At 50.3% G+C, this 27,495-nt stretch overlaps 1 protein-coding gene across 5 annotated transcripts in view; it reads left to right on the top strand.

Annotated features, from left to right (window-relative positions):
* LOC130274414 (uncharacterized) overlaps positions 1–27,495 on the top strand; it is a 245,551-nt gene that overhangs the window by 16,216 nt on the left and 201,840 nt on the right. For all 5 annotated transcript variants that reach the window (XM_056522734.1, XM_056522733.1, XM_056522735.1 and 2 more), the window contains exons 4-7: positions 279–365; positions 454–604; positions 20,643–20,801; positions 22,179–22,288. In XM_056522734.1, coding sequence (XP_056378709.1) covers positions 279–365; positions 454–604; positions 20,643–20,801; positions 22,179–22,288 — 507 coding nt within the window. The remainder of the gene's footprint in view (positions 1–278; positions 366–453; positions 605–20,642; positions 20,802–22,178; positions 22,289–27,495) is intronic.

Genomic DNA, 27,495 nt, shown 5'->3' with positions numbered 1-27,495 from the left:
AATAGTGAGTACAGCTCTGGAGTATAATACAGGATATAACTCTGGATCAGTACAGGATAAGTAATGTAATGTGTACTGTATATGAACTGCCAAATGTTGTCCAAACAGATGAAAATAAGTTTTTTTTCTTTTATGCATCTATTGTTTTTTAAACTCCATTTATTGAAAAGTTTGCAATAAAACATTCCAATTGCGTCAATACAACATATACAAAATTGAGTTCATGCATTTCCTTGTATCTTTTTAATATTGACTGAATGTCTTATGTTACTTTGCAGATTTCTTTACAAACGATTGATAATCTCCTCGCCCAGGGATCCAATATAAATGACGTGGACAGACATGGACAGACGGTGATGCATGAGGTGACATGATCCGCTCTCATATATTAGCCCTAACCATAGTCATACGTGGCTGCAGTGTAGAGATATAATGCGGGTGTTTTATATCTAGGTATGTAAAAGCTGGCACACAGAGGTTGCACTATTCCTAATCAAAAGACATGCTGATATAAACAAGGCGGACCGCTATGGAGTCACCCCGCTGCATGTGGCCGCTGCAGTAGATTACCCTGATATGGTCAAACTTTTATTAAAGCATGGAGGTGAGCAAACCTATTAATAGTATAAATGTGTCATCATGGTAAAAGAGTAAGTAGAATGTACATTATGCAGTGGATAGAGATATGAATTATTTATAGTATAATATAGTAAAGGGGGACTCTGCTGCCCTAGCGTTTGGAACATTTTGTTCTGAATGCTTGGAGCAGGCGGCGGGGGGGATTGTGATGTCACAGTCACAGCCACGCCCCGTGTGATGTCACACCACACCCCCTCAATGCAAGTCTATGGGAGGGGGCGTGGCAGTCGCCACGCCCCCTCCCATAGACTTGCATTAAGGGGGTGTGGTGTGACATCACGATGGGGCGTGGTCATGACATCACGACCCCCGCCACCCGCACCCAGCGTTCTATGGATATGAGATAGATAAATAGATAGATAGATAGGAGATAGATGAATAGATAGATAGATATGAGATAGATACATACATACATTCAAGCAGGAAAATACAGCAGCACACTGCTAGCACAAAGATACAGATAAAACATGAAATGCTATATTGCTACAATGAAAAATGAAAAATTGAGGTGCTTCGCTCACCATTTGGCCAAATAGTTTGGACCATCCCACTGCAATAAGGTGACCTCATTTATTTGGCCAAATGGTGAGCGAAGCACCTCCATTTTTCATTGTAGCAATATAGCATTTCATGTTTTATCTGTATCTTTGTGCTAGCAGTGTGCTGCTGTATTCTCCTGCTTGTGTAAATTTAGCCTAGCAGCGTGCACCTGTATGCCGGGTCCATGAAATAGTTGTGTATCTGTATGTGCCGGCCAACTTATCCTTTTTTGTTTTAGATAGATAGATAGATATGAGATAGATAGATAGATAAATAGATATGAGATAGATAGATATGAGATAGATAGATATGAGATAGATAGATAGATATGAGATAGATAGATAGATATGAGATAGATAGATAGATAGATATGGGATAGATAGATATGAGATAGATAGATAGATAGATATGGGATAGATAGATAGATAGGTAGATAGATATGAGATAGATAGATAGATAGATAGATATGAGATAGATAGATCGATATGAGACAGATAGATATGAGATAGATATGAGATAGATAGATATGAGATAGGTAGGTAGATAGATATATATGAGATAGATGAATAGATAGATATGAGATAGATAGATATGAGATAGATAGGTAGATAGATATGAGATAGATGGATAGATAGATAGATACAATACGAATAAAGGCAGCAGCACGCCCAGGCAGTATTCGTTGAAATTCTTAGAGCTTTATTAGCCCATGTTTAGTGCAACCTTTCTGCGGTCTCACACCGCCATTTTCAAGCATTAGTGAACACTCTTAAGGTACTTAAATACCCACAGTTACATAATATACATAATTAATAAAAATACACACATCAATAAAGTGATAAATATTACAATACATCAATAAAACAGTGTATACATAGGCAGAGGATTTACAGTGTATATACTATATATTCTTAGTAAAAGACCCAAGTACATGGTTCATCAAAGTGCATAGTGTGGTGAGTGCCCGCCCATTGATTAAGCATTATTAATTAGAGGTTTTTAATTTTGTACACTATTTTGCGCAATGCACTTTGATGAACCATGTACTTGGGTCTTTTACTAAGAATATATGTACACTGTAAATCCTCGGCCTATGTATACACTGTTTTATATGATGTATTGTTATATTTATCACTTTATTGATGTGTATTTTTATTACCTTACCTAAAGATTGTTCACTTGTTATGCTTAAAAATGGCGGTGTGAGACCGCAGAAACGTTGCACCCTACTCTGCTGAGGATTAAATGAAATCACCATTGTTTTTCAAGCTTGACAAAGACCGTGAGAGACAAAACGTCGCTACTATGTGTTACGAGTAGCGCCGCTGGCCGTGGGCGATCTCCCTTCCTGACTCCCTGCATGGACTGTACTGCACTGTGCATGATGCAATGCGAAACTCGCGGTCCGTTGGTTCTCACCTGCCCCGCTGTCTTCCTGCTTCCTCCGTTCTCCCTGCTAGCCGGCGCGCGCATACCCGCCTTCTAGGGCACGCGCGCACCAGTTCTCAGAGATTTAAAGGGCCAGTGCATCTTTGATTGGTGCTTGTCAGGAACTGACCCTATTTAACCCCGCACTTCCTCATGTTCCCTGCCGGATCTTTGTGCCCTTCTGCCTTAGAGAAAGCATTCCCTGTTGTATCAGCTATTCCGTGTACCAGTTCTCCTGGTACGTTTCCTGACCCCTGTTCCTTGCCGCCTGCCCCGACCTACCTGCCTGTCCTCGACTCTGAGTACATCTCATCCTTCTGTGCCACGCATCACCTCGGCTGCCTTTGTGGACGAGTCGTGTCGGGGCTAGCGACCTGGGAGCCACCTGCTGCAGCAAGTCCATCCCGCTTTGCGGCAGGCTCTGGTGAAAACCAGCGTCTCCTTAGACTCTGCTCCATGGTACGGCTCACGTCATCGTCCACTCAGGTACAGCGGATCCACACCACCAGCTGTCACAGTAAGATCAGGCCATGGATCCCGCCAAGGTGCCTCTGCCGAATGTCGGTGATCTATCTGCCATAGTGGCACAACAATCTCTGCAGATTGAGCAACAAGCACAGCAGCTGAATCAGCTATCTGCAATGATACAGCAGCTCCTCTCCGCTCAACAGCCGCAGCAGCCTCCACCTGCTCCAGTTGCTCCTCTGGTGTCTGCTGCCTCCGTGGCTTCCGTTGGCTCCAAGTTATGTCTATCTCTGCCGACAAAGTTCAAAGGGGACCCTAAATTGTGCAGGGGGTTTGTGACTCAATGTTTTATGCATTCAGAACTTATGGCTGATCAGTTCCCGACGGAGCGTGCCAAGGTGGCGTTCGTGGTTAGTCTTCTTTCCAGGAAAGCCCTGGCCTGGGCCACACCTCTCTGGGATGGAAATGATCCAGTGTCCTCCAATCTTTCAGAATTCCACAGTGCCTTTGAAGAGCCTGCACGGGCCTCCTCGGCCAAAACCACACTTCTGAACCTCTGTCAAGGGGACTCTACTGTTGGTGATTACGCTGTCCAATTCCGCACTCTAACCTCAGAATTGGCCTGGAATGATGAGGCTCTGTGTACTACCTTTAAAAATGGACTTTCCAGTAGAGTTAAGGATGCTCTCGCTGCACGAGATCCTCCATCTTCTCTGAGTGAGCTCATTCTCTTGTTCACTCGCATTGATGTGCGTTTTGCCAAGAGGCAGGAGGAACTTCGCCAAGAACGTGAAGCAGTTTGGACACGTCGTTTTCCCCGATTGGTGCCAGTGTTACACTGGCCACCTCGTTCACCAACCTTGCCTCCTGTCGAAGAAGCTATGCAGGTGGACCATGCCCACTTGTCCCAACAAGAGAGGTCCTGCCGACGTGAAGAGAACTTGTGCCTGTATTGTGCCAGCACGGAACATTTCCTCAGAAATTGTCCTCTACGGCCACCACGTTCAGGAAACGCACGTACCTAAGGCACGTGGGAGAGGCGTCTCTAGGTGTCAATTCTCCCTCTCCTCGATTGACTATGCCAGTTCTATTATTCACCTCTGCAGGAGTTTCGTTCCACGCCATTGCCTTCCTGGATTCTGCTTCTGCAGGAAATTTTATCAATGCTTCTCTGGTCCACAAGCACCATCTTCCTGTGACACGGCTCATCAAGCCTTCATACTTTTCCTCCATCAATGGTGAATGCTTGAATTATGCGGTGCACTTCTGCACTGAACCACTTTTGTTGCAAGTGGGTGCTTTACAAAAAGAGAAGATCGAGTTCTATGTCCTTCCTCATTGTACTTTGGAGCCTCTCCGTCATAGTTACATAGTTACATAGTTAGTACGGTCGAAAAAAGACATATGTCCATCAAGTTCAACCAGGGAATTAAGGGGTAGGGGTGTGGCGCGATATTGGGGAAGGGATGAGATTTTATATTTCTTCATAAGCATTAATCTTATTTTGTTCCAGGAATGTATCTAATCCTGTTTTAAAGCTGTTAATTGTTCCTGCTGTGACCAGTTCCTGAGGTAGACCGTTCCATAAATTCACAGTCCTCACGGTAAAGAAGGCGTGTCGCCCCTTGAGACTAAACTTTTTTTTCTCCAGACGGAGGGAGTGCCCCCTCGTCCTTTGGGGGGGTTTAACCTGGAACAGTTTTTCTCCATATTTTTTGTATGGGTCATCTTCCCTGGCTTCAAAATCACGCCCCGGTTCTCGACTGGCAAACTGCTGAAGTCATTTGCTGGGGATCTCTCTGCCAAAACCTCTGTTTGGCGTCACTTCAGCCTTAGTATTCTCTACCACCTTCATCTATGCCGGGTTTTCCTGTTCCATACCAGGACTTTGCAGACGTCTTCTGCGAAAGACAGGCTTAAAGTCTTCCTCCACACCGTCCCTATGACTACCCGATTGACCTTCTGCCAGGGACTTCGCCTCCTCAGGCAGGAATCTACCCCTTGTCTGTTCCCGAGATGCAAGCCATGACTCAATGCATTAAGGAGAATCTCCAGAAGGGCTTCATCCGGAAGTCCTCCTCCCCTGCTGGTGCAGGATTCTTCTTTGCAGAAAAGAAGGATGGGTCATTCTGCCCTTGTATTGATTACCGGGGACTTAACAAGATCACGATCAAGAATCGGTACCCCTTACCTTTGATTTCTGAGCTCTTTGATCGCCTGCGGGGTGCCAAGGTCTTCTCCAAACTTGATCTGCGAAAAGCGTACAATCTCATCAGAATTCGGGAAGGAGATGAATGGAAGATGGCCTTAAATACCCATGATGGGCACTTTGAGTACCTTGTGATGCCTTTTGGTCTCTGTAACGCCTTGGCTGTTTTTCAAGAATTTGTTAATGACATCTTCTGTAATGATGAGCTGCAGGGGCCATATTCGAATTTGCTATATTTCGCGAATATATGGACGAATATTCATCCTATGTTCGCAAAATTCGCTATGTTCCTTCTCTTTCATTTTTATGGGAAAATTTGTTATGAAATTTGCATAATGCACATGCGCAATTATATGTTCCAAAAAACCAGAGTAATTGATAACTGGTACTCTAGGACCAAATTGATATAAATATCCCTTGGTGAACACTTATAAAGTATATAGAAAGAGAAAATCACCAATCAGGCTTTTGAGCCTGATTGGTGATTTTCTCTTTCTATAAGCAATTATATATTCCACCTAAAAGATGGGAGGGATCAGTGTCCAGTCTGGAAGTGCCGATATTCGCATAAAAATGTACATAAAAATTGGCATAAAAAAAAGAATATTTGTCATTGTGAATATATATCACTATGCAGTATTCTAAATATTTGTGAAATCGCGAAGTGCTGATATTCGCGGTAAACATTTACATTTCTAATATTCACACTCAACACTGATCTTCCGTGATCTTCTCTACACTTGTGTCATGGTGTATTTGGATGATATCCTGATCTTCTCTCCCAACTTGAAGGTCCATCGTACACATATATGTCACGGTTCGGCTGGCTGGAGGTGGATCCTCTGTGCCAGAGAGGGATTGGCGTGGACCGTGCTGGTGGACCGGTTCTAAGTTGCTACTGGTATTCACCAGAGCCCGCCGCAAAGCGGGATGGTCTTGCAGCGGCGGTAGCAACCAGGTCGTATCCACCAGCAACGGCTCAACCTCTCTGACTGCTGAAGATAGGCGCGGTACAAGGGAGTAGACAAGAGCAAGGTCGGACGTAGCAGAAGGTCAGGGCAGGCAGCAAGGATCGTAGTCAGGGGCAACGGCAGGAGGTCTGGAACACAAGCTAGGAACACACAAGGAAACGCTTTCACTGGCACAATGGCAACAAGATCCGGCGAGGGAGTGCAGGGGAAGTGAGGTATAAATAGGGAGTGCACAGGTGAGAATACTGATTAGGCCTGCTGCGCCAATCAGTGGCGCAGCGGCCCTTTAAATGGCAGAGACCCGGCGCGCGCGCGCCCTAAGGAGCGGGGCCGCGCGCGCCGGGACAACACAGACGGGGAACGGGTCAGGTACGGGAGCCGAGATGCGCATCGCGAGCGGGCGCGTCCCGCATCGCGAATAGCATCCCGGCTGGGAGTAATATCGCAGCGCACCCGGTCAGCAGGTCTGACCGGGGCGCTGTGAATGAGAGAACGCTGCGAGCGCTCCGGGGAGGAGCGGGGACCCGGAGCGCTCGGCGTAACAGTACCCCCCCCCCTTGGGTCTCCCCCTCTTTTTGGAGCCTGAGAACCTGAGGATAAGACTTTTGTCCGGGATGTTGTCCTCAGGTTCCCAGGATCTCTCTTCTGGGCCACAGCCCTCCCAATCCACCAGAAACAATTTTTTCCCTCTGACCGTCTTGGAGGCCAAAATCTCCTTCACGGAGAAGACGTCAGAAGAACCGGAAACAGGAGTGGGAGAAACAAGTTTGGGAGAGAAGCGGTTAATGATGAGTGGTTTAAGGAGAGAGACATGGAAGGCATTGGGGATACGAAGAGAAGGAGGAAGAAGGAGTTTGTAAGAGACAGGGTTAATCTGGCACAAGACTTTGAAAGGACCAAGATAGCGTGGTCCCAGTTTGTAACTGGGGAAACGAAAGCGGACATATTTAGCGGAGAGCCATACCTTGTCTCCGGGAGCAAAAATGGGGGGAGTTCTTCTTTTCTTATCGGCAAATTTTTTCATCCGGGATGAAGCCTATAAAAGAGAATTTTGGGTCTCTTTCCATATGGTGGAAAGATCACGAGTCACTTCATCCACAGCGGGCAAACCAGAGGGCAAGGGGGTAGGGAGGGGGGGAAGAGGGTGACGGCCGTACACCACGAAAAATGGGGACTTAGCAGAAGACTCGGAGATTCTGAAGTTGTATGAGAATTCGGCCCATGGTAGAAGATCTGCCCAGTCATCCTGGCGGGAGGAAATAAAATGCCGTAAATAATCACCCAGGACCTGATTAATTCTTTCTACTTGCCCATTGGATTGGGGATGATAAGAAGAAGAGAAGTTTAGTTTAATCTTGAGCTGTTTACAGAGGGCTCTCCAGAATTTAGACACGAATTGGACGCCTCTATCCGAGACGATCTGCGTGAGCAAACCGTGAAGACGAAAAATGTGTACAAAAAATTGTTTTGCCAACTGAGGCGCTGAAGGAAGACCAGGAAGAGGAATAAAATGTGCCATCTTGGAAAATCGATCAACGACCACCCAAACAACTGTGTTGCCACGGGATGGGGGTAAGTCTGTGATAAAGTCCATACCAATCAGTGACCAAGGCTGTTCGGGGACAGGCAGAGGATGAAGGAGACCAGCAGGCTTCTGGCGAGGAGTCTTATCCCGGGCACAGACAGTACAGGCCCGCACAAAATCAACAACATCCGTTTCCAGAGTCGGCCACCAATAAAAACGAGAGATGAGTTGCAAGGATTTTTTGATGCCCGCATGGCCTGCGAGGTGGGAGGAGTGTCCCCATTTGAGAATCCCGAGACACTGGCGTGGAGAAACGAAGGTCTTCCCTGGAGGCGTTTGCCTGATGGAGGCTGGAGAAGTGGAGATCAGACAGTCCGGAGGAATGATGTGTTGCGGAGAGACCTCTACTTCAGAGGCATCAGAAGAACGAGAGAGGGCATCGGCCCTAATGTTCTTGTCAGCAGGGCGAAAATGAATTTCAAAGTTAAAACGGGCAAAGAACAACGACCACCTGGCCTGGTGAGGGTTCAGTCGTTGGGCAGACTGGAGATAGGAGAGATTCTTGTGATCAGTGTATATGATCACTGGAAATTTTGATCCCTCCAGCAGATGCCTCCATTCCTCAAGCGCCAATTTAATGGCCAGTAGTTCTCGATCCCCGATGGAGTAGTTTCTCTCCGCCGGGGAGAAGGTCCTAGAAAAAAACCCACAAGTCACAGCATGCCCGGAAGAATTTTTTTGTAGAAGGACAGCTCCAGCTCCCACTGAGGAGGCATCTACCTCCAATAGGAAGGGTTTAGATGGGTCAGGTCTGGAGAGCACGGGAGCAGAAGAAAAGGCAGACTTGAGATGTTTAAATGCGTCTTCCGCTTGTGGAGACCAGGACTTGGGATTGGCATTTTTCTTGGTTAAAGCCACGATAGGAGCCACAATAGTGGAAAAGTGTGGAATAAATTGTCTGTAATAATTGGCAAACCCCAAAAAACGTTGGATAGCACGGAGTCCGGAGGGGCGTGGCCAATCTAAGACGGCAGAGAGTTTATCTGGGTCCATTTGTAGTCCCTGGCCAGAGACCAAGTATCCTAGGAAAGGAAGAGATTGACATTCAAAGAGACATTTCTCCATTTTGGCATAAAGTTGATGTCACGATGCCGGCTGGCAGGAGGTGGATCCTCTGTGCCAGACAGGGATAGCGAGGACCGTGCTAGTGGACCGGTTCTAAGACACTACTGGTTTTCACCAGAGCCCGCCGCAAAGCGGGATGGTCTTGCTGCGGCGGTAGTGACCAGGTCGTATCCACTAGCAACGGCTCACCTCTCTGGCTGCTGAAGATAGGCGAGGTACAAGGGAGTAGGCAGAAGCAAAGTCGGACGTAGCAGAAGGTCGGGGGCAGGCGGCAAGGTTCGTAGTCAGGGGAGATAGCAGAAGTTCTGGTACACAGGCTTTAAACACACAAAACGCTTTCACTAGGCACAAGGGCAACAAGATCCGGCAAGGAAGTGCATGGGAGGAGGATAGATATAGTCAGGGACCAGGTGGAAGCCAATTAAGCTAATTGGGCAAGGCACCAATCATTGGTGCACTGGCCCTTTAAGTCTCAGGGAGCTGGCGCGCGCGCGCCCTAGAGAGCGGAGCCGCGCGCGCCAGCACATGACAGCAGGGGACGGGAACGGGTAAGTGACCTGGGATGCGATTCGCGAGCGGGCGCGTCCCGCTGTGCGAATCGCATCCCCAACGGCCATGACAGAGCAGCGCTCCCGGTCAGCGGGACTGACCGGGGAGCTGCAGGGAGAAAGACGCCGTGAGCGCTCCGGGGAGGAGCGGGGACCCGGAGCGCTAGGCGTAACAGTACCCCCCCCCTTAGGTCTCCCCTTCTCTTTATCCGGTAACTGCCTCCCCTGGGATGAGGACACCGGGAAAGGATGGAGGGATTCCTCAACGGCAGGCAGAACAGCAGGAGTAGGAATGGGGAGAGAGGGCAGAGGGCGAGACCTGGCACGGGGCAGTGTGACACCAGGACGAGGGCCATGCGGGGACACAGGGGCTTGCCTGATGGGACTGGGAGGGGGGGAGAGGCATTTCCTGTGGCAGGCAGAGTCCTTAATGACCTTAGGGGGACCGGATACAGGAGGAACCACAGGGTCACGGCAGGGAGTACTGGGAACCGGTTGAAGGCAGTCCTTGGAACAAGAGGGGCCCCAACTCTTGATCTCCCCAGTGGACCAATCCAGGGTTGGGGAATGGTGTTGAAGCCAGGGTAGTCCAAGGAGAACTTCAGAAGTGCAATTAGGAAGGACCAAAAATACAATTTCCTCGTGATGAGGTCCGATGCACATTAGGAGGGGCTCCGTGCGGAAACGCACGGTGCAATCCAACCTGGCTCCGTTGACCGCGGAAACGTGGAGTGGCTTGACAAGACGGGTCACCGGAATGCGGAATTTATTCACTAAGGACTCCCGAATAAAATTCCCAGAAGCTCCAGAGTCCAGGCAGGCCACGGCTGAGAGGGAAGAGCTGGCTGAAGTAGAAATCCGAACAGGCACCGTGAGACGTGGAGAAGCCGACTTAGCATCAAGAGACGCCACACCCACGAGAGCTGGGTGCGAGCGTGCGTTTCCCAGACGTGGAGGACGGATTGGGCAATCCACCAAAAAATGTTCAGTACTGGCACAGTACAGACAAAGATTCTCTTCCTTACGGCGATTCCTCTCTTCCAGGGTCAGGCGAGACCGATCCACTTGCATGGCCTCCTCGGCGGGAGGCCTAGGCGCAGATTGCAGTGGAGACTGTGGGAGAGGTGTCCAGAGATCTAAGTCTTTTTCCTGGCGGAGCTCTTGATGCCTCTCAGAAAAACGCATGTCAATGCGAGTGGCTAGATGAATGAGTTCATGCAGGTTAGCAGGAGTCTCTCGTGCGGCCAGAACATCTTTAATGTTGCTGGATAGGCCTTTTTTAAAGGTCGCGCAGAGAGCCTCATTATTCCAGGATAGTTCAGAGGCAAGAGTACGGAATTGTATGGCGTACTCGCCAACGGAGGAATTACCCTGGACCAGGTTCAGCAGGGCAGTCTCAGCAGAAGAGGCTCGGGCAGGTTCCTCAAAGACACTTCGAATTTCCGAGAAGAAGGAGTGTACAGAGGCAGTGACGGGGTCATTGCGGTCCCAGAGCGGTGTGGCCCATGACAGAGCTTTTCCAGACAGAAGGCTGACTACGAAAGCCACCTTAGACCTTTCAGTAGGAAACTGGTCCGACATCATCTCCATGTGCAGGGAACATTGCGAAAGAAAGCCACGGCAAAACTTAGAGTCCCCATTAAATTTGTCCGGCAAGGACAGGCGGAGGCTAGGAGTGGCCACTCGCTGCGGAAGGGACGCAGGAGCTGGCGGAGGAGATGGTTGTTGCTGCTGTAGCTGTGACTGTACTTGCTGTAGTTGTGACTGGAGTTGCTGTGTCATGGTGGTCAAGTACGACAGCTGGTGATCTTGTTGGGCGATCTGACGAGCTTGCTGGGCGACCAGCGTAGGGAGGTCAGCGACAACTGGCAGAGGAACTTCAGCGGGATCCATGGCCGGATCTACTGTCACGATGCCGGCTGGCAGGAGGTGGATCCTCTGTGCCAGAGAGGGATAGCGAGGACCGTGCTAGTGGACCGGTTCTAAGACACTACTGGTTTTCACCAGAGCCCGCCGCAAAGCGGGATGGTCTTGCTGCGGCGGTAGTGACCAGGTCGTATCCACTAGCAACGGCTCACCTCTCTGGCTGCTGAAGATAGGCGAGGTACAAGGGAGTAGGCAGAAGCAAAGTCGGACGTAGCAGAAGGTCGGGGGCAGGCGGCAAGGTTCGTAGTCAGGGGAGATAGCAGAAGTTCTGGTACACAGGCTTTAAACACACAAAACGCTTTCACTAGGCACAAGGGCAACAAGATCCGGCAAGGAAGTGCATGGGAGGAGGATAGATATAGTCAGGGACCAGGTGGAAGCCAATTAAGCTAATTGGGCCAGGCACCAATCATTGGTGCACTGGCCCTTTAAGTCTCAGGGAGCTGGCGCGCGCGCGCCCTAGAGAGCGGAGCCGCGCGCGCCAGCACATGACAGCAGGGGACGGGAACGGGTAAGTGACCTGGGATGCGATTCGCGAGCGGGCGCGTCCCGCTGTGCGAATCGCATCCCCAACGGCCATGACAGAGCAGCGCTCCCGGTCAGCGGGACTGACCGGGGAGCTGCAGGGAGAAAGACGCCGTGAGCGCTCCGGGGAGGAGCGGGGACCCGAAGCGCTAGGCGTAACAGTTGATTGTCCCGAAGTCTCTGAAGAACCATGCGGACATGCTGGCGGTGTTCTTCTAAATTGGTAGAAAAAATCAGAATATCGTCTAGATAAACCACAACACAGGAATATAAGAGATCACGAAAAATGTCATTAACAAAGTCTTGGAAGACGGCAGGGGCGTTGCACAGGCCAAAGGGCATGACCAGATACTCAAAGTGTCCATCTCTGGTGTTAAATGCAGTCTTCCATTCGTCCCCCTCCCTGATGCGGATGAGATTATAAGCCCCCCTTAAGTCCAGTTTGGTAAAGATGTGGGCGCCTTGTAGGCGATCAAAGAGTTCCGAGATAAGAGGTAAGGGGTAGCGGTTTTTTACCGTGATTTTATTAAGTCCGCGGTAGTCAATGCAAGGGCGTAGGGAGCCATCTTTTTTGGACACAAAAAAAAATCCAGCTCCGGCAGGAGAGGAGGATTTGCGGATAAACCCCTTTTTTAAATTTTCCTGGATGTACTCCGACATGGCAAGAGTCTCTGGAGCAGACAGAGGATAGATTCTGCCCCGGGGTGGAGTAGTACCCGGGAGGAGGTCAATAGGACAGTCATAAGGCCTGTGAGGGGGTAAAGTAAAACTGTCTCACCCTTGTGCGGAGTCAGCGTACGTCTTTCCAGGCGGGGAGGACGGATAGGACAATCCTTCAAGAAGTGTTCGGTACTGGCGCAGTACAGGCACAGATTCTCCATGCGGCGTCGTGTCCTCTCTTGAGGTGTCAAGCGAGACCGGTCAACTTGCATAGCCTCCACGGCGGGAGACACAGGAACGGATTGCAGAGGACCAGAGGAGAGAGGAGCCGGGGAGAGAAACCGCCTCGTGCGAACAAAGTCCATATCCTGGCGGAGCTCCTGACGCCTTTCGGAAAAACGCATGTCAATGCGGGTGGCCAGATGAATAAGTTCATGCAGGTTAGCAGGAATTTCTCGTGCGGCCAGCACATCTTTAATGTTACTGGATAGGCCTTTTTTAAAGGTCGCGCAGAGGGCCTCATTATTCCAGGATAATTCGGAGGCAAGAGTACGGAATTGGATGGCGTACTCGCCAACGGAAGAATTACCCTGGACCAGGTTCAACAGGGCAGTCTCAGCAGAAGAGGCTCGGGCAGGTTCCTCAAAGACACTTCGAATCTCCGTGAAGAAAGAGTGTACAGAGGCTGTGACAGGGTCATTGCGGTCCCAGAGCGGTGTGGCCCATGACAGAGCTTTCCCAGACAGAAGGCTGACTACGAAAGCCACCTTAGACCTTTCAGTAGGAAACTGGTCCGACATCATCTCCAAGTGCAGGGAACATTGTGAAAGAAAGCCACGGCAAAACTTAGAGTCCCCATCAAATTTATCCGGCAAGGATAAATGTAGGCCGGAAGCGGCCACTCGCTGCGGAGGAGGTGCAGGAGCTGGCGAAGGAGATTGTTGCTGGAGTTGCGGTAATAGCTGCTGTAGCATCACGGTCAGTTGAGACAGCTGGTGGCCTTGTTGCGCTATCTGTTGCGACTGCTGGGCGACCACCGTGGTGAGGTCGGCGACAACTGGCAGTGGGACTTCAGCGGGATCCATGGCCGGATCTACTGTCACGGTTCGGCTGGCTGGAGGTGGATCCTCTGTGCCAGAGAGGGATTGGCGTGGACCGTGCTGGTGGACCGGTTCTAAGTTGCTACTGGTATTCACCAGAGCCCGCCGCAAAGCGGGATGGTCTTGCAGCGGCGGTAGCAACCAGGTCGTATCCACCAGCAATGGCTCAACCTCTCTGACTGCTGAAGATAGGCGCGGTACAAGGGAGTAGACAAGAGCAAGGTCGGACGTAGCAGAAGGTCAGGGCAGGCAGCAAGGATCGTAGTCAGGGGCAACGGCAGGAGGTCTGGAACACAAGCTAGGAACACACAAGGAAACGCTTTCACTGGCACAATGGCAACAAGATCCGGCGAGGGAGTGCAGGGGAAGTGAGGTATAAATAGGGAGTGCACAGGTGAGAATACTGATTAGGCCTGCTGCGCCAATCAGTGGCGCAGCGGCCCTTTAAATGGCAGAGACCCGGCGCGCGCGCGCCCTAAGGAGCGGGGCCGCGCGCGCCGGGACAACACAGACGGGGAACGGGTCAGGTACGGGAGCCGAGATGCGCATCGCGAGCGGGCGCGTCCCGCATCGCGAATCGCATCCCGGCTGGGAGTAATATCGCAGCGCACCCGGTCAGCAGGTCTGACCGGGGCGCTGTGAATGAGAGAACGCTGCGAGCACTCCGGGGAGGAGCGGGGACCCGGAGCGCTCGGCTTAACAATATACATCAGGTCCTACGATGCCTACGACATAATCGCCTTTACGCCAAACTTGAGAAATGCCTCTTCCATTCTTGGATATATTGTCTCCAACCAAGGCCTCCAGATGGATCCTGATAAGCTGTCTTCGGTTCTTAACTGGCCTCGACCTTCTGGCCTGGGTGCTATACAACGCTTCTCCTCGCTGGTTGCACTGATTGTGGCTCTCACTAAGAAGAATGCTAACCCCAAATCTTGGCCTCCTGATGCCAAAGAATCGGCATTTGCCTCTGCACCAGTTTTGTCGAGACCTGACCCAGGAAAACCCTTCTTCCTCTAAGTAGATGCCTCTTCTGTAGGAGCCGGAGTAATACTGACCCAAAAGACTTCCAGGGGTTAAACCGTGACTTGTGGGTTTTTCTCCAAGACTTTTTTGCCTGCCGAGAGGAATTATTCAATTGGAGACCGTGAACTTTTGGCCATTAAGCTCGCCCTGGAAGAATGGCGTCATCTACTGGTAGGATCTACTCATCCAGTCAGTATCTACACAGATCTTAAGAATCTTTTGTATCTTCAGTCTGCTCAGCGTCTGAATCCCCGGCAGGCCAGGTGGTCTCTTTTCTTCTCCAGATTAAATTTTCTTATTCATTTTTGGCCAACGGATAAGAACATTAAAGCCGATGCTCTCTTCAGGGCTTCTGATGTGGTGGGTCTGAACTCCTCCCCTCAGCACATCGTGCCTCCTGAACGTTTGATCTCAGTCGCTCCTCTCGACTTACAGCAAGTTCCATCAGGAAAGTCTTTTGTGCCATCCCACCTTAGAATTAAAGGGGTACTCCGGTGCTTACACATCTTATCCCCTATCCAAAGGATAGGGGATAAGATGCCTGATCGCGGGAGTCCCGCAGCTGGGGACGCCCGGGATCATGCATGCGGCACCCCGTTTGTAATCAGTCCCCGGAGCGTGTTCGCTCCGGGTCTGATTACCATCAACCGCAGGGCCGGCGGCGTGTGACGTCACGCCCCCTCCCCCGTGTGACGTCACGCTCCGCCCCTCAATGCAAGCCTACGGGAGGGGGCATGATAGCTATCACGCCCCCTCCCGTAGGCTTTCATTGAGGGGCGGAGCGTGACGTCACACGGGGGCAGGGGCGTGACATCACACGCCGCCGGCCCTGCGGTCGACCAAAATCAGACCCGGAGCGAACACGCTCCGGGGACTGATTACAAACGGGGTGCCGCGTGCATGATCCCGGGCGTCCCCAGCTGCGGGACTCCCGCGATCAGGCATCTTATCCCCTATCCTTTGGATAGGGGATAAGATGTGTAAGCACCGGAATACCCCTTTAAGGTATTGAATTGGGGACACTCTTCTTTACTGGCCGGGCATCTGGGAATATGAAAGTCCTCTCAGCTCATCTCCCAACATATTGGTGGCTGAATTTGGAATGAGATGTTTCAGATTTTGTCAGTTCCTGTGTTACCTGTGCCCATGACAAGACGCCTCGACTTAGACCTGCGGATCTACTACAACCTCAGCCCATTCCGGAGTGTCCTTGGACACACATTGCTGTCACGATTCAGCTAGCTGGATGTGGATCCTCTGTGTCAGCGAGGGATTGGCGTGGACCGTGTCGGTGGACCGGTTCTAAGATGCTACTGGTATTCACCAGAGCCCGCTGCAAAGCGGGATGGTCTTGCTGCGGCGGTAGCAACCAGGTCGTATCCACCAACAACGGCTCAACCTCGCTGACTGCTGAGAAGGCGCGGGACAGAAGGACTAGGCAGAGGCAAGGTCAGACGTAGCAGAAGGTCGGGGCAGGCGGCAAGGTTCGTAGTCAATATGGATAGCAGAAGATCTGGAAACACAGGCTTTGGACAACACAAAACGCTTTCACTGGCACAAGGCAACAAGATCCGGCAAGGAAGTGCAGGGGAAGTGAGGTAATATAGCCAGGGAGCAGGTGGAAGCTAATTAGGCTAATTGGGCCAGGCACCAATCATTGGTGCACTGGCCCTTTAAATCTTAGAGACCTGGCGCGCGCGCGCCCTAAGGAGCGGAGCCGCGCGCGCCAGGACGTGACAGCCGGGGGCCGGGACAGGTAAGTGACTTGGGATGCGATTTGCGAGCGGGCGCGTCCCGCTATGCGAATCGCATCCCCGCCGGCAATGTCAGTGCAGCGCTCCCGGTCAGCGGGTCTGACCGGGGCGCTGCAGAGAGAGGAACGCCGCGAGCGCTCCGGGGAGGAGCAGGGACCCGGAGCGCTCGGCGTAACAGTACCCCCCCCTTAGGTCTCCCCCTTTTTTTGTCCGGCAATTGCTTCACATGGGACGAGGACACTGGGAGCGATTGTAAGGTTTCCTCAAAGGCAGGCAGTTCAGCAGGAGTGGGAATGGGGAGGGAGGGCAGAGGGTGAAGCTTGGCACAGGGCAGGGTGTCACCAGGACGGGGGCTATGAGGAGGCACGGCACAGTCCTGATAGGCCTTGGGGAGACTAGGCACAGGAGGAGACACTGAGGCCCGACAGACGGGACTGGGAGCAGAGGTGAGGCATCTCTTACGGCAAGCAGGGCCCCAATTCTTGATCTCCCCGGTGGTCCAGTCAAGGGTGGGAGAATGATGCTGGAGCCATGGCAGACCGAGAAGGACTTCAGAGGTACAGTTGGGAAGGACGAACAATTCGATCTTTCGTGATGGGGTCCAATGCACATTAAGAGGGGTTCTGTGCGGTAACGCACAGTACAGTCCAACTTCACTCCGTTGATGGAAGAAATGTAGAGCGGCTTGACGAGACGGGTAACCGGGATGCAGAACCTATTCACCAAAATGTCCAGAATAAAATTTCCAGAAGCACCAGAGTCCAAGCAGGCCACGGCTGAGAGGGAGGAGTTGGCAGAAGGAGAAATCCGCACGGGCACAGTGAGACGTGGAGAAGCAGATTTCGTACCAAGAGACGCCACACCCACGTGAGCTGGATGCGTGCGTGCGTTTCCCAGACGTGGAGGGCGAATAGGGCAATCCACCAAGAAGTGTTTGGTACTGGCGCAGTACAGACATAAATTGTTATCCCTACGGCGAGTCCTCTCTTCGTGGGTCAGGCGAGACCGATCCACTTGCATAGCCTCCTCGCCGGGAGGCACAGGGGTAGATTGCAGAGGATACTGTGAGAGAGGTGCCCAGAGATCAAGGTCTTTTTCCTGGCGGAGCTCCTGGTGTCTCTCAGAAAAACGCATGTCAATGCGGGTGGCCAAATGGATAAGTTCTTGCAGGTTGGAAGAATCTCTCGTGCGGCCAGCACATCCTTGATGTTACTGGATAGGCCTTTTTTAAAGGTCGCGCAGAGAGCCTCGTTATTCCAAGATAATTCGGAAGCGAGAGTACGAAATCGGATGGCGTACTCGCCTACTGAAGAATTACCCTGGACCAGGTTCAGCAGGGCAGTCTCGGCAGAAGAAGCTCGGGCTGGTTCCTCGAAGACACTACGGACTTCAGCGAAGAAGGACTGGACTGTGGCTGTGGTAGGATCATTGCGGTCCCAGAGCGGTGTGGCCCAAGACAAGGCCTTTCCAGAAAGAAGGCTCACTACGAACGCCACCTTAGACCGTTCTGTAGGAAATTGGTCCGACAACCTCTCCATATGTAGGGAACATTGAGATAAGAATCCACGGCAGAGTCTAGAGTCCCCATCAAATTTGTCCGGCAGGGACAAGCGGAGGCTAGGAGCGGCCACTCGCAGCGGAGGAGGTGCAGGAGCTGACGGAGGAGATGGTTGCTGCTGTAGCAGTGGCAAAAGTTGCTGTAACGTGGCGGTCAACTGCGACAGCTGCTGCCCTTGTTGGGCAATTTGCTGCGATTGCTGAGCGACCATCGTGGTGAGGTCAGCGAGACTCGGCAGCGGCACCTCAGCGGGATCCATGGCCGGATCTACTGTCAAGATTCGGCTAGCTGGATGTGGATCCTCTGTGTCAGCGAGGGATTGGCGTGGACCGGTTCTAAGATGCTACTGGTATTCAGAGCCCGCCGCAAAGCGGGATGGTCTTGCTGCGGCGGTAGCAACCAGGTCGTATCCACCGGCAACGGCTCAACCTCGCTGACTGCTGAGAAGGCGCGGGACAGAAGGACTAGGCAGAGGCAAGGTCAGACGTAGCAGAAGGTCGGGGCAGGCGGCAAGGTTCGTAGTCAATATGGATAGCAGAATATCTGGAAACACAGGCTTTGGACAACACTAAACGCTTTCACTGGCACAAGGCAACAAGATCTGGCAAGGAAGTGCAGGGGAAGTGAGGTAATATAGCCAGGGAGCAGGTGGAAGCTAATTAGGCTAATTGGGCCAGGCACCAATCATTGGTGCACTGGCCCTTTAAATCTTAGAGAGCTGGCACGCGCGCGCCCTAAGGAGCGGAGCCGCGCGCGCCAGGACGTGACAGCCAGGGGCCGGGACAGGTAAGTGACTTGGGATGCGATTCGCGAGCGGGTGCGTCCCGCTATGCGAATCGCATCCCTGCCGGCAATGTCAGTGCAGCGCTCCCGGTCAGCGGGTCTGACCGGGGCGCTGCAGAGAGAGGAACGCCGCGAGCGCTCCGGGGAGGAGCAGGGACCCGGAGCGCTCGGCGTAACAATTGCCATGGCCTTCATCACTGATCTACCACCCTCCTCTAACAACACGGTCTTCTGGGTTGTCACAGATTATTTCTCCAAAATATCCCATTTTGTTCCTTTACCTGGACTTCCCTCTGCTCCACAGTTGGCGGATCAATTCTTCCGGCATATTTTTCGTTTACATGTATTACCTTTACATATTGTCTCTGACCGAGGGGTCCAGTTTGTTTCCATGCTTTGGTGGGCTCTTTGTTCTCGTCTCAGTCAAGTTGTACTTTTCCTCTGCATATCACCCTCAGACCAATGGCCAGGTAGAGAGGGTGAATCAAATTCTGGGCAACAACCTCAGTCACTTTGTTTCCGCACGACAGGGCAAATGCGCCAACCTTCTCCCTTGGGCGGAGTAGGTTGGCCCAAGAAATTCACCATTCCTTATTGTCTACGGCTACTAGAAATTCACCATTCCTTATTGTCTACGTCCAGCATCCTCGCCCTCCTGTTCCTCTACCTACTTCTTCTGGGGTACCTGCCATGGATGTTCAGGTCCAAGATTTTATGGCTATTTGGCGGGAAACCCGTCAATCCTTAGAACACGCCTCTACCCTCATGAAGACTCAGGCCGATAAGAGAAGAAGACCAACTCCGATCTCTCCTGTAGATAAAGTCTGTCTGTCGGCCAAATATGTTCGTTTAAAGATCCCCAGTTACAAACTAGGTTCTCGGTTTCTTGGTCCCTACAAAATCCTGTGCCGTATTAACACGGTGTCTTATAGTGCACCTTTGATTGGTGCTTGTCAGGAACTGACCCTATTTAACCCCCGCACTTCCTCCTGTTCCTTGACGGATCTTTGTGCCCTGGTGCCTTAGAGAAAGCATTCCCTGTTGTATCAGCTATTCCGTGTACCAGTTCTCATGCTACGTTTCCTGACCACTGTTCCTTGCCGCCTGCCCTGACCTACCTGCCTGTCCCCCGAGTACGTCTCATCCTTCTGTGCCCCGCATCATCTCGGCTGCCTTTGTAGACGAGTCGTGCCGGGGGTAGCGACCTGGGACCTGCCTACCGCAGCAAGTCCGTCACGCTTTGTGGCATTCTCTGGTGAAAATCATCAGCTCCTAAGACTCCGCTCCCTGGTGCTGCTCACGCCATTGTCCACTCAGGTCCAGCGGATCCACACCACCAGCCGTTATATTATGGCACTTTGGTGTTGAAATAAAGCCTCACTTCTTTGCTATATTGACGTGCTGCTATGATCTTTTGTTGTAGATAGATATGAGATAGATTTATATATATATATATATATATATATATATATATATATATATATATATATGCAAATCATAAAATGTTGCAGTATCTTGTAATACCTTTTTTATTGGACTAACAGCATTTTGTAGAGACAAGCTTTCGGGATTCCTCCCTTTATCAAGTCCAAAGCAAATAAAAAAGGTTATTACAAGATACTGCAACATTTTATGATTTGCATCTGCATCACTGGACTAATACGGCTACTCAAATTTACTATATATATATATTGTTAATTGTATTATTAATAATAAGAATAAGATAGATATGAGATGTTTTTAAATTTTTATGTTTTTACATTTTTATGTTTTTTTACATTTTTTTGTTTTTACATTTTTATGTTTTTATGTAAATTTTTATGAAACTGTACAATGTTTATTAATTCATACACTTTACAGCCAACATTAATGCACTAACAAGTGCTAAACAGAGTCCACTACATTACGCCGCAAAATATGATGCAGGGAATTCAATAAAGGTTCTGATGAAGCATCAAGCGGACGCTAATGCCCGAGATCACAAAGAACGAACTGCTCTGCACCTGGCTGCGGAACTAGGTAAGACTGAAGCGGCTGTGAACTGCAGCATACTGTGAACTGCAGCATACTGTGACCTGCAGCATACTGTGACCTGCAGCATACTGTGACCTGCAGCATACTGTGACCTGCAGCATACTGTGGACTGCAGCATACTGTGGACTGCAGCATACTGTGACCTGCAGCATACTATGGACTGCAGCATACTGTGACCTGCAGCATACTGTGACCTGCAGCATACTGTGACCTGCAGCATACTGTGACCTGCAGCATACTGTGGACTGCAGCATACTGTGACCTGCAGCATACTGTGGACTGCAGCATACTGTGACCTGCAGCATACTGTGGACTGCAGCATACTGTGACCTGCAGCATACTGTGGAATGCAGCATACTGTGGACTGCACCATACTGTGGACTGCAGCATACTGTGGACTGCAGCATACTGTGGACTACAGAATACTGTGGACTGCACCATACTGTGAACTGCAGCATACTATGGACTGCAGCATACTGTGGACTGCAGCATACTGTGAACTGCAGCATACTGTGGACTACAGAATACTGTGCACTGCAGAATACTGTGCACTGCAGCATACTGTGGACTGCAGCATACTGTGGACTGCAGCATACTGTGGACTGCAGCATACTGTGGACTGCAGCATACTGTGGACACGCCGATATCTCATCAGTATTCTATCAGTGCACATGGGATTACTGTGTGCATGAATCATTGAATAATTGAATATAAATACATTTATTGAATACAAAGCCAGAAAAATGTCATACATCTATAAAGGAAATATTTTATTTTTATTAATTTCTGTTTCTTTATTCAATAAATGCAATTAAAAACTGGAACATGTGGACGCACCTTTAGTCTGGATTTAAATACAAGAATAAGGTCAGTTGCAGTTTCACTTCATGGCCCTTTCAGATGGGCCGACAGGCTGCAGATAACTAGCCTGATCTCCATGATCGGTACTCGTTTGCTGAACCTCCGCAAGGCTTGATCATTGTGTGGTGGGATCCATGGATGGTTTGAGTAGCCGATCACTTTATCAGTATCAGCCGCACAAGGGACCCACAACAAACCAGCATTTTCTTGTTCATCCGCTGATTTCTTGCCCTTTTTCTTAGGTTGATTATCTGACAATTTCTAGATTGCAGAGATTTAAAAAAAATAAATAAATTAATGACTCTTGTAATGCCTTTGAGTTTGCCTTAGAGCCTAAGGCAGTGTTTCACAACCAGGGTGCCTCCAGCTGTTGCAAAACTACAACTCCCAGGATGCCCGGACAGCTGAAGGCATGCTGCGAGTTGTAATTATGCAACAACTGGAGGCATCCTGGTAGGGAAACACTGACCTAAGGTAATGTATACCTTTTTTTTTTTGCAGATCGCAGTGAAGCAGCCCGACTGCTCCTCAATCTCAAATGCGATGCAAGCGTACAAGACGACACAGGGCTGTCCTGTCTAACAATGATGGTCGTGAACATGCCTCCTGTGGTGAGTTACACCTTTGCGAAAAAGCTTTCTGATGGGAAAAAATAAACTAAAGAGTGTTCCCAACTCACAATTATCCCTTTTTTTTTATATGATAGGGAATACCAAGCTTATTGGTAGGGATCTGACTGCTAGGACCCCCACCAATCAGTAGAGTAAAGGAAAGCTGTCCCCCAAATAAATGGAGATCACCATTCATGAACAGCCAGTGCTCCATTCATTTTCTATGGGGCTTATGAGCTTTGTGAACTGCAAGTATCCCTTAGACCAATGGGACGTAACTGTACGCTATGGTGCCGTTAAGGCTGGGTTCACACATACAGTAACCCCCCCCCCCCCCCCCGACATGCGATGGCCCCGACACTTGATCAAATCGACATACGATGCTTTTATATGTCGGGGCCATCGCATTAACTGCTATCCGACAGTGCAAATGCTTAAAGGAGTACTCTAGTGCAGAGTATTCCTGCTCCGTCCTGCCCGGGCTGCAAAATAAATGAAAATGAACCATCACTCACCTCCCTGGGTTCCCGCGGAGCGTCACTACAGCTGATCGGTCCTCCGGTCCATCTCCTTCATACTTCCGGGTGTAACGAAGCGTCACATGGCGCTCAGCCTATCGCCGGCCGCCGCGATATTCAGCCTCGGCCGGCAATAGGCTGAGTGCCATGTGACGCTTCGTTACACCCAGAAGTATGAAGGAGATGCACCGGAGGACCGATCAGCTGTAGTGACGCTCCGCGGGAACCCAGGGAGGTGAGTGATGGTTCATTTTCATTTATTTTGCAGCTGGGCAGGACAGAGCAGGAATACTCTGCACTAGAGTACTCCTTTAAGCTGCTGTCGAATAGCAGTTTAAGCATCCCGGACAGGTTCGCTTACCTATCCCCGCTGCTCCGGGTCCACTTCGCGATCCTCCGGCGTCTTCTGCATCTTCTCCAGGGTCTGGGCCTCGCTTTCCAGCTTCGTTATTACGTCGCTGCGCACGCCGTGCCGACTTAGCAACGTAGTAACGTCACCAGAAAGCGAGGCCCGGACAACGGAGAAGATGCGGAAGAAGCCGGAGGATCCCGAAGAAGACGCCGGAGCAGCGGGACAGCATCGGGAGCCCCTGGGACAGCATCGGGAGCGGTGAGGACGCAGTCCGGAGCGGCGGGGACAGGTGAGTATTAAATGCACTTTTTACATTGCATGAATCCCTCAACATACGATGGATTCGACAAACGATGGGTCGTTTGGAACAAAATACCATCGTATGTTGAGGGACCACTGTATTTTGGTCAGTATTTAAGTCAGTACTAGAAGAGTACCCGGCGTTGTCTGGTCTTCCTACCCAAACCTTGTGAGAGAGAAAAAGCAACAATGATGTTCAAATCCCGACCTCATGTTGGCTGAGCTGCGATGAAGAGATTGTAGGCTTAAAATAGAAAGGGCGTGGCTTTGTGGGAGGTGTGGTTTGTAGAAAGGGAGTGGCTTGCAAGCCAGAGCAGCACATTCACCTGGAGATGTGGAGCTTTTGCAATAAGGTGGGGCTGAGGCTCCTTTCACACTATATGTTGCTCCATTTTAAAGACCCATTGCAATATCCCATTAAGAAAACCATTAAAAGTGGGCGTTAAAAAATTCCATTCAAGTCTATGGGATTTTTTCATTATCCGTTATCACCCGTTATTATGAATAACGGACATTATTTGTGATGGGAGAGCAAACTTTACATGCACTAATTTTTCTCCCGTCACAAATTGTAACGGGTCTTTAAAACGTAGCAACATATAGTGTGAAAGGAGCCTGAGCTGTGTTGAAGGATTTGTGGCTAAATGACCTTTGATGTGGGTGCGTCAATCAAAAATGGTGTTTTCAGCCTCGAGTCGAAACAAAAAGGGTCTGAAAATAGAGGGGGACTGTCTTGCAGGTGGGGCTTGGCTTACAAGGTGGACTCACACACTCACCAGGAGATACAGAGTGGTGCTTGTGAAGTAAGGTACTGGAAGTCCCATAGACTTGCATGGGACTTTAAAGAGGTGCTCCGGTGGAAAACAAACTTTTTGGCACCAGTTGATTTTCAAAAATTTAACAGATTTGTAATTTACTTCTATATAAAAATCTTAATCCTTCCAGTACTTATCAGCTGCTGTATACTACAGAGGAAGTTGTGTAGTTATTTTCTGTCTGACCACAGTGCTCTCTGCTGACACCTCTGTCCACGTCAAGAACTGTCCTAAGCAGAAGCAAATCCCCATAGCAAACCTATCCTGTCGAACGAATGTGGGGTTTCGACGGAAGTGGTCATGACGCCACCCCTCCCCCTCATAAAGTCACGCAACACCCCCTCCATTCATGTCACGCTCCCTCCCATAGACATGAATGGAGAGGGAGTGGTGTGACGTCACGAGGGGGCATGGCGTGGCATCACAAACACTGCCGCTGGTACTCTGAACGAATGACAAGTGCTGTGCAGAGGTCGCAGAGGTTCAGACATCTTTTGGATAGGGGACAAGATGTCTAGCAGTGAAGTACCCTTTTAAGGCCAAAATGGGCAATGTCCTTAAGGGGTTAAAAAACCTGACCCTCTCAATGGGGGTGAGTTAGGGTTAATTTAATTATCCTACATTTTTAGTTGACATGTAAGTAACATGTGTACCAAGTTTCATCTAAATATCTCAGCAATGAAGCCCATCCCATGCCTGCCAGTTTAGAAAAAAGAGGTAAGCAAAAGCATACACAAAAAAATATTCTCTTACAATTGTAAGCAAAAAAAACAAACAAACAAACATTGCTTCTTTAACAATAGGTGAAGCTCAGAGCTCAGCCTCCCTTTCCCATTTGTGTGAATAAGACAGCTCCTGACTATTGTCTCCTATGTCCATGGAGCTTGTTAAAAACAGCTCAGGCAAGATTTACAAATGTACAAAAAAATTAAGCAAAAAAAAAATCCCAAAGATAAAATAGAATCAGATTAGAAAAAAAAGTACCTGGCTCTAATTGGTAAAACAAAGTTAGGCAATACATTCCCTTTAAAGGAGAACTAAAGCAAAAGTTAAGTTATCCCCTATCCACAGGGATAAGTAGCTGATTGTGGGGGGTCCGACCGCTTGGACCCCCTGTGTTCACTTGGACGGGACTCCGGTTCTCTCAGTGAGGAGAGCGTGTCGATTAGCAGTAGACGGCACGTGCTCCATTCATTTCTATGGTGGTGCCGATGATACCCAAGCACAGCACTCAGGTCTTTTCGCCGCTCCCATAGAAATGAAAGGAGTGCGTGCTGTGCGCAGGGTCCCATTTAGCAGATTGCGGGGGTCCCAGTGATTGAGGGGGTCCCCCGCAATTAGCTACTTGTCCCCTATCCTGTGGATAGGGGATAAGTCAATTTTTGCCAAATTTTTTCTTTAAAGGGGTACTCTGGTGCTTAGACATCTTATCCCCTATCCAAAGGCATCTTCCCATAGGCTTGCATTGAGGGGCGGAGCGTGATGTCACACGGGGGCGGAGCCGTGACGTCACACGCCGTCGGCCCTGTGGTCGCCGGTAATCAGACCCGGAGCGAACACGCTCTGGGGACTGATTACAAACGGGGTGCCGCGTGCAAGATCCCGGGGGTCCCCAGCGGCGGGACTCCTGCGATCAGGCATCTTATCCCCTATCCTTTGGATAGGGGATAAGATGTCTAAGCACCGGAGAACCCCTTTAACCCCTTAAGGACGCAGGACGTACTCAAACAGCCCCTTTTCTGAGTCCTTAAGGACTCAGGACGTTTGAGTACGTCCTGTCAAATCCCTGCCCCCCCCCCCGCCGCTAGCCGGAGGGGAGCCGGTGCCCTATGCCTGCTGAAATCGTTCAGCAGGCATCACGGCATATCGCCCAGGGGGGTCATGACCCCCCATGTCGGCAATGGCCGCAGATCGCTGGACAATTCTGCCCAGCAATCTGCGGCGGATTCCGGGTCAATCGGGTCTCCAGTGACGGGTCTCTGACGGCCCTGAACAGCCATAGCCAGCAGGGGTGAGGTGGCACTGGTGCCACCTCACGATCGCCCTGATTCGTTGGCCGGTTTACCGGCCGACCAATCAGGGCACCTGCTGCGGGTGTCACTCCCGCAACCCGCTCCGCCCCTCTTCCGGAGGACGTGATCGGGTGCGGGAAGAGGACCCCGGCAGCTGGGGACCCCGATCCCCGGCATCAATGTTGGGATCAGAGCGGCAGCGGCGGCTTGCAGCAGTTGGAGATGAGTGACAGCCTCCTGCTGTTGCTTAGCAACAGCTCCCAGCATGCAAAAAGGGCATGCTGGGAGCTGCAGTTATGCAACAGCAGGAGGCAGACCACCACAACTTCCAGCATTCCCTTATGGGCATGCTGGGACCTATAGTTTTGCAACAGCTGGAGGCACATTTTTTCTATGGAAAAGTGTACCTTCTGTTGTATAACTACAACCCCCAGCTTGCACAAACAGCTAAAGTGCATGCTGGGAGTTGTAGTGGTGCATCTGCTGGTTGCATAACTACAACTCCCAGCATGCCCGTTGGCTGTCGGTGACTGCTGAGAGTTGTAGTTTTGCAACAGCTGAAGGCACATTGGTTGTGAAATTCAGATTTTTTTTTACCTAACTCAGTGTTTCATGACCGGTGTGCCTCCAGCTGTTGCAAACTACAACTCCCAGCATGCACTGTACATGCTGGGAGTTGTAGTTTTGTAACAGCTGGAGGCACACTGGTTGTGAAACACTGAGTGCCTACAGCTGTTGCAAAACTAAAACTCTCAGCATGTACAGTCTGTCAGCGCATGCTGGGAGTTGTAGTTTTGCAACAGCTGGATGTCCCCTCCCCCCCCCCCTCCAATGTGTACGTACAGGGTACACTCACATGGGCGGAGGTTTACAGTAAGTATCCGGCTGCAAGTTTGAGTAGCGGCAAATTTTCTGCCGCAGCTCAAACTGCCAGCGAGAAACTACTGTGAACCCCCGCCCGTGCGACTGTACCCTAAATACACTACACTACACTAACATAAAATAAAAAGTAAAAAACACTACATATACACATACCCCTATACAGCCCCCCTCCTCTCCCCAATAAAAATGCGCCACTGTTTCCAAAATGGAGCCTCCAGCTGTTGCAAAACAACTACTCCCAGTATTACCAGACAGCCACTGACTGTCCAGGCATACTGGGAGTTTTACAACAGCTGGAGGCACCCTGTTTGGGAATCACTGGCGTAGA

The sequence above is a fragment of the Hyla sarda genome, chromosome 5, assembly GCF_029499605.1.
Source record: "Hyla sarda isolate aHylSar1 chromosome 5, aHylSar1.hap1, whole genome shotgun sequence".
Taxonomy (NCBI): Eukaryota; Metazoa; Chordata; class Amphibia; order Anura; family Hylidae; genus Hyla; species Hyla sarda.
Note: the sequence above shows the minus strand (reverse complement) of the source record. Positions and strands in the feature narration are given on the sequence as shown.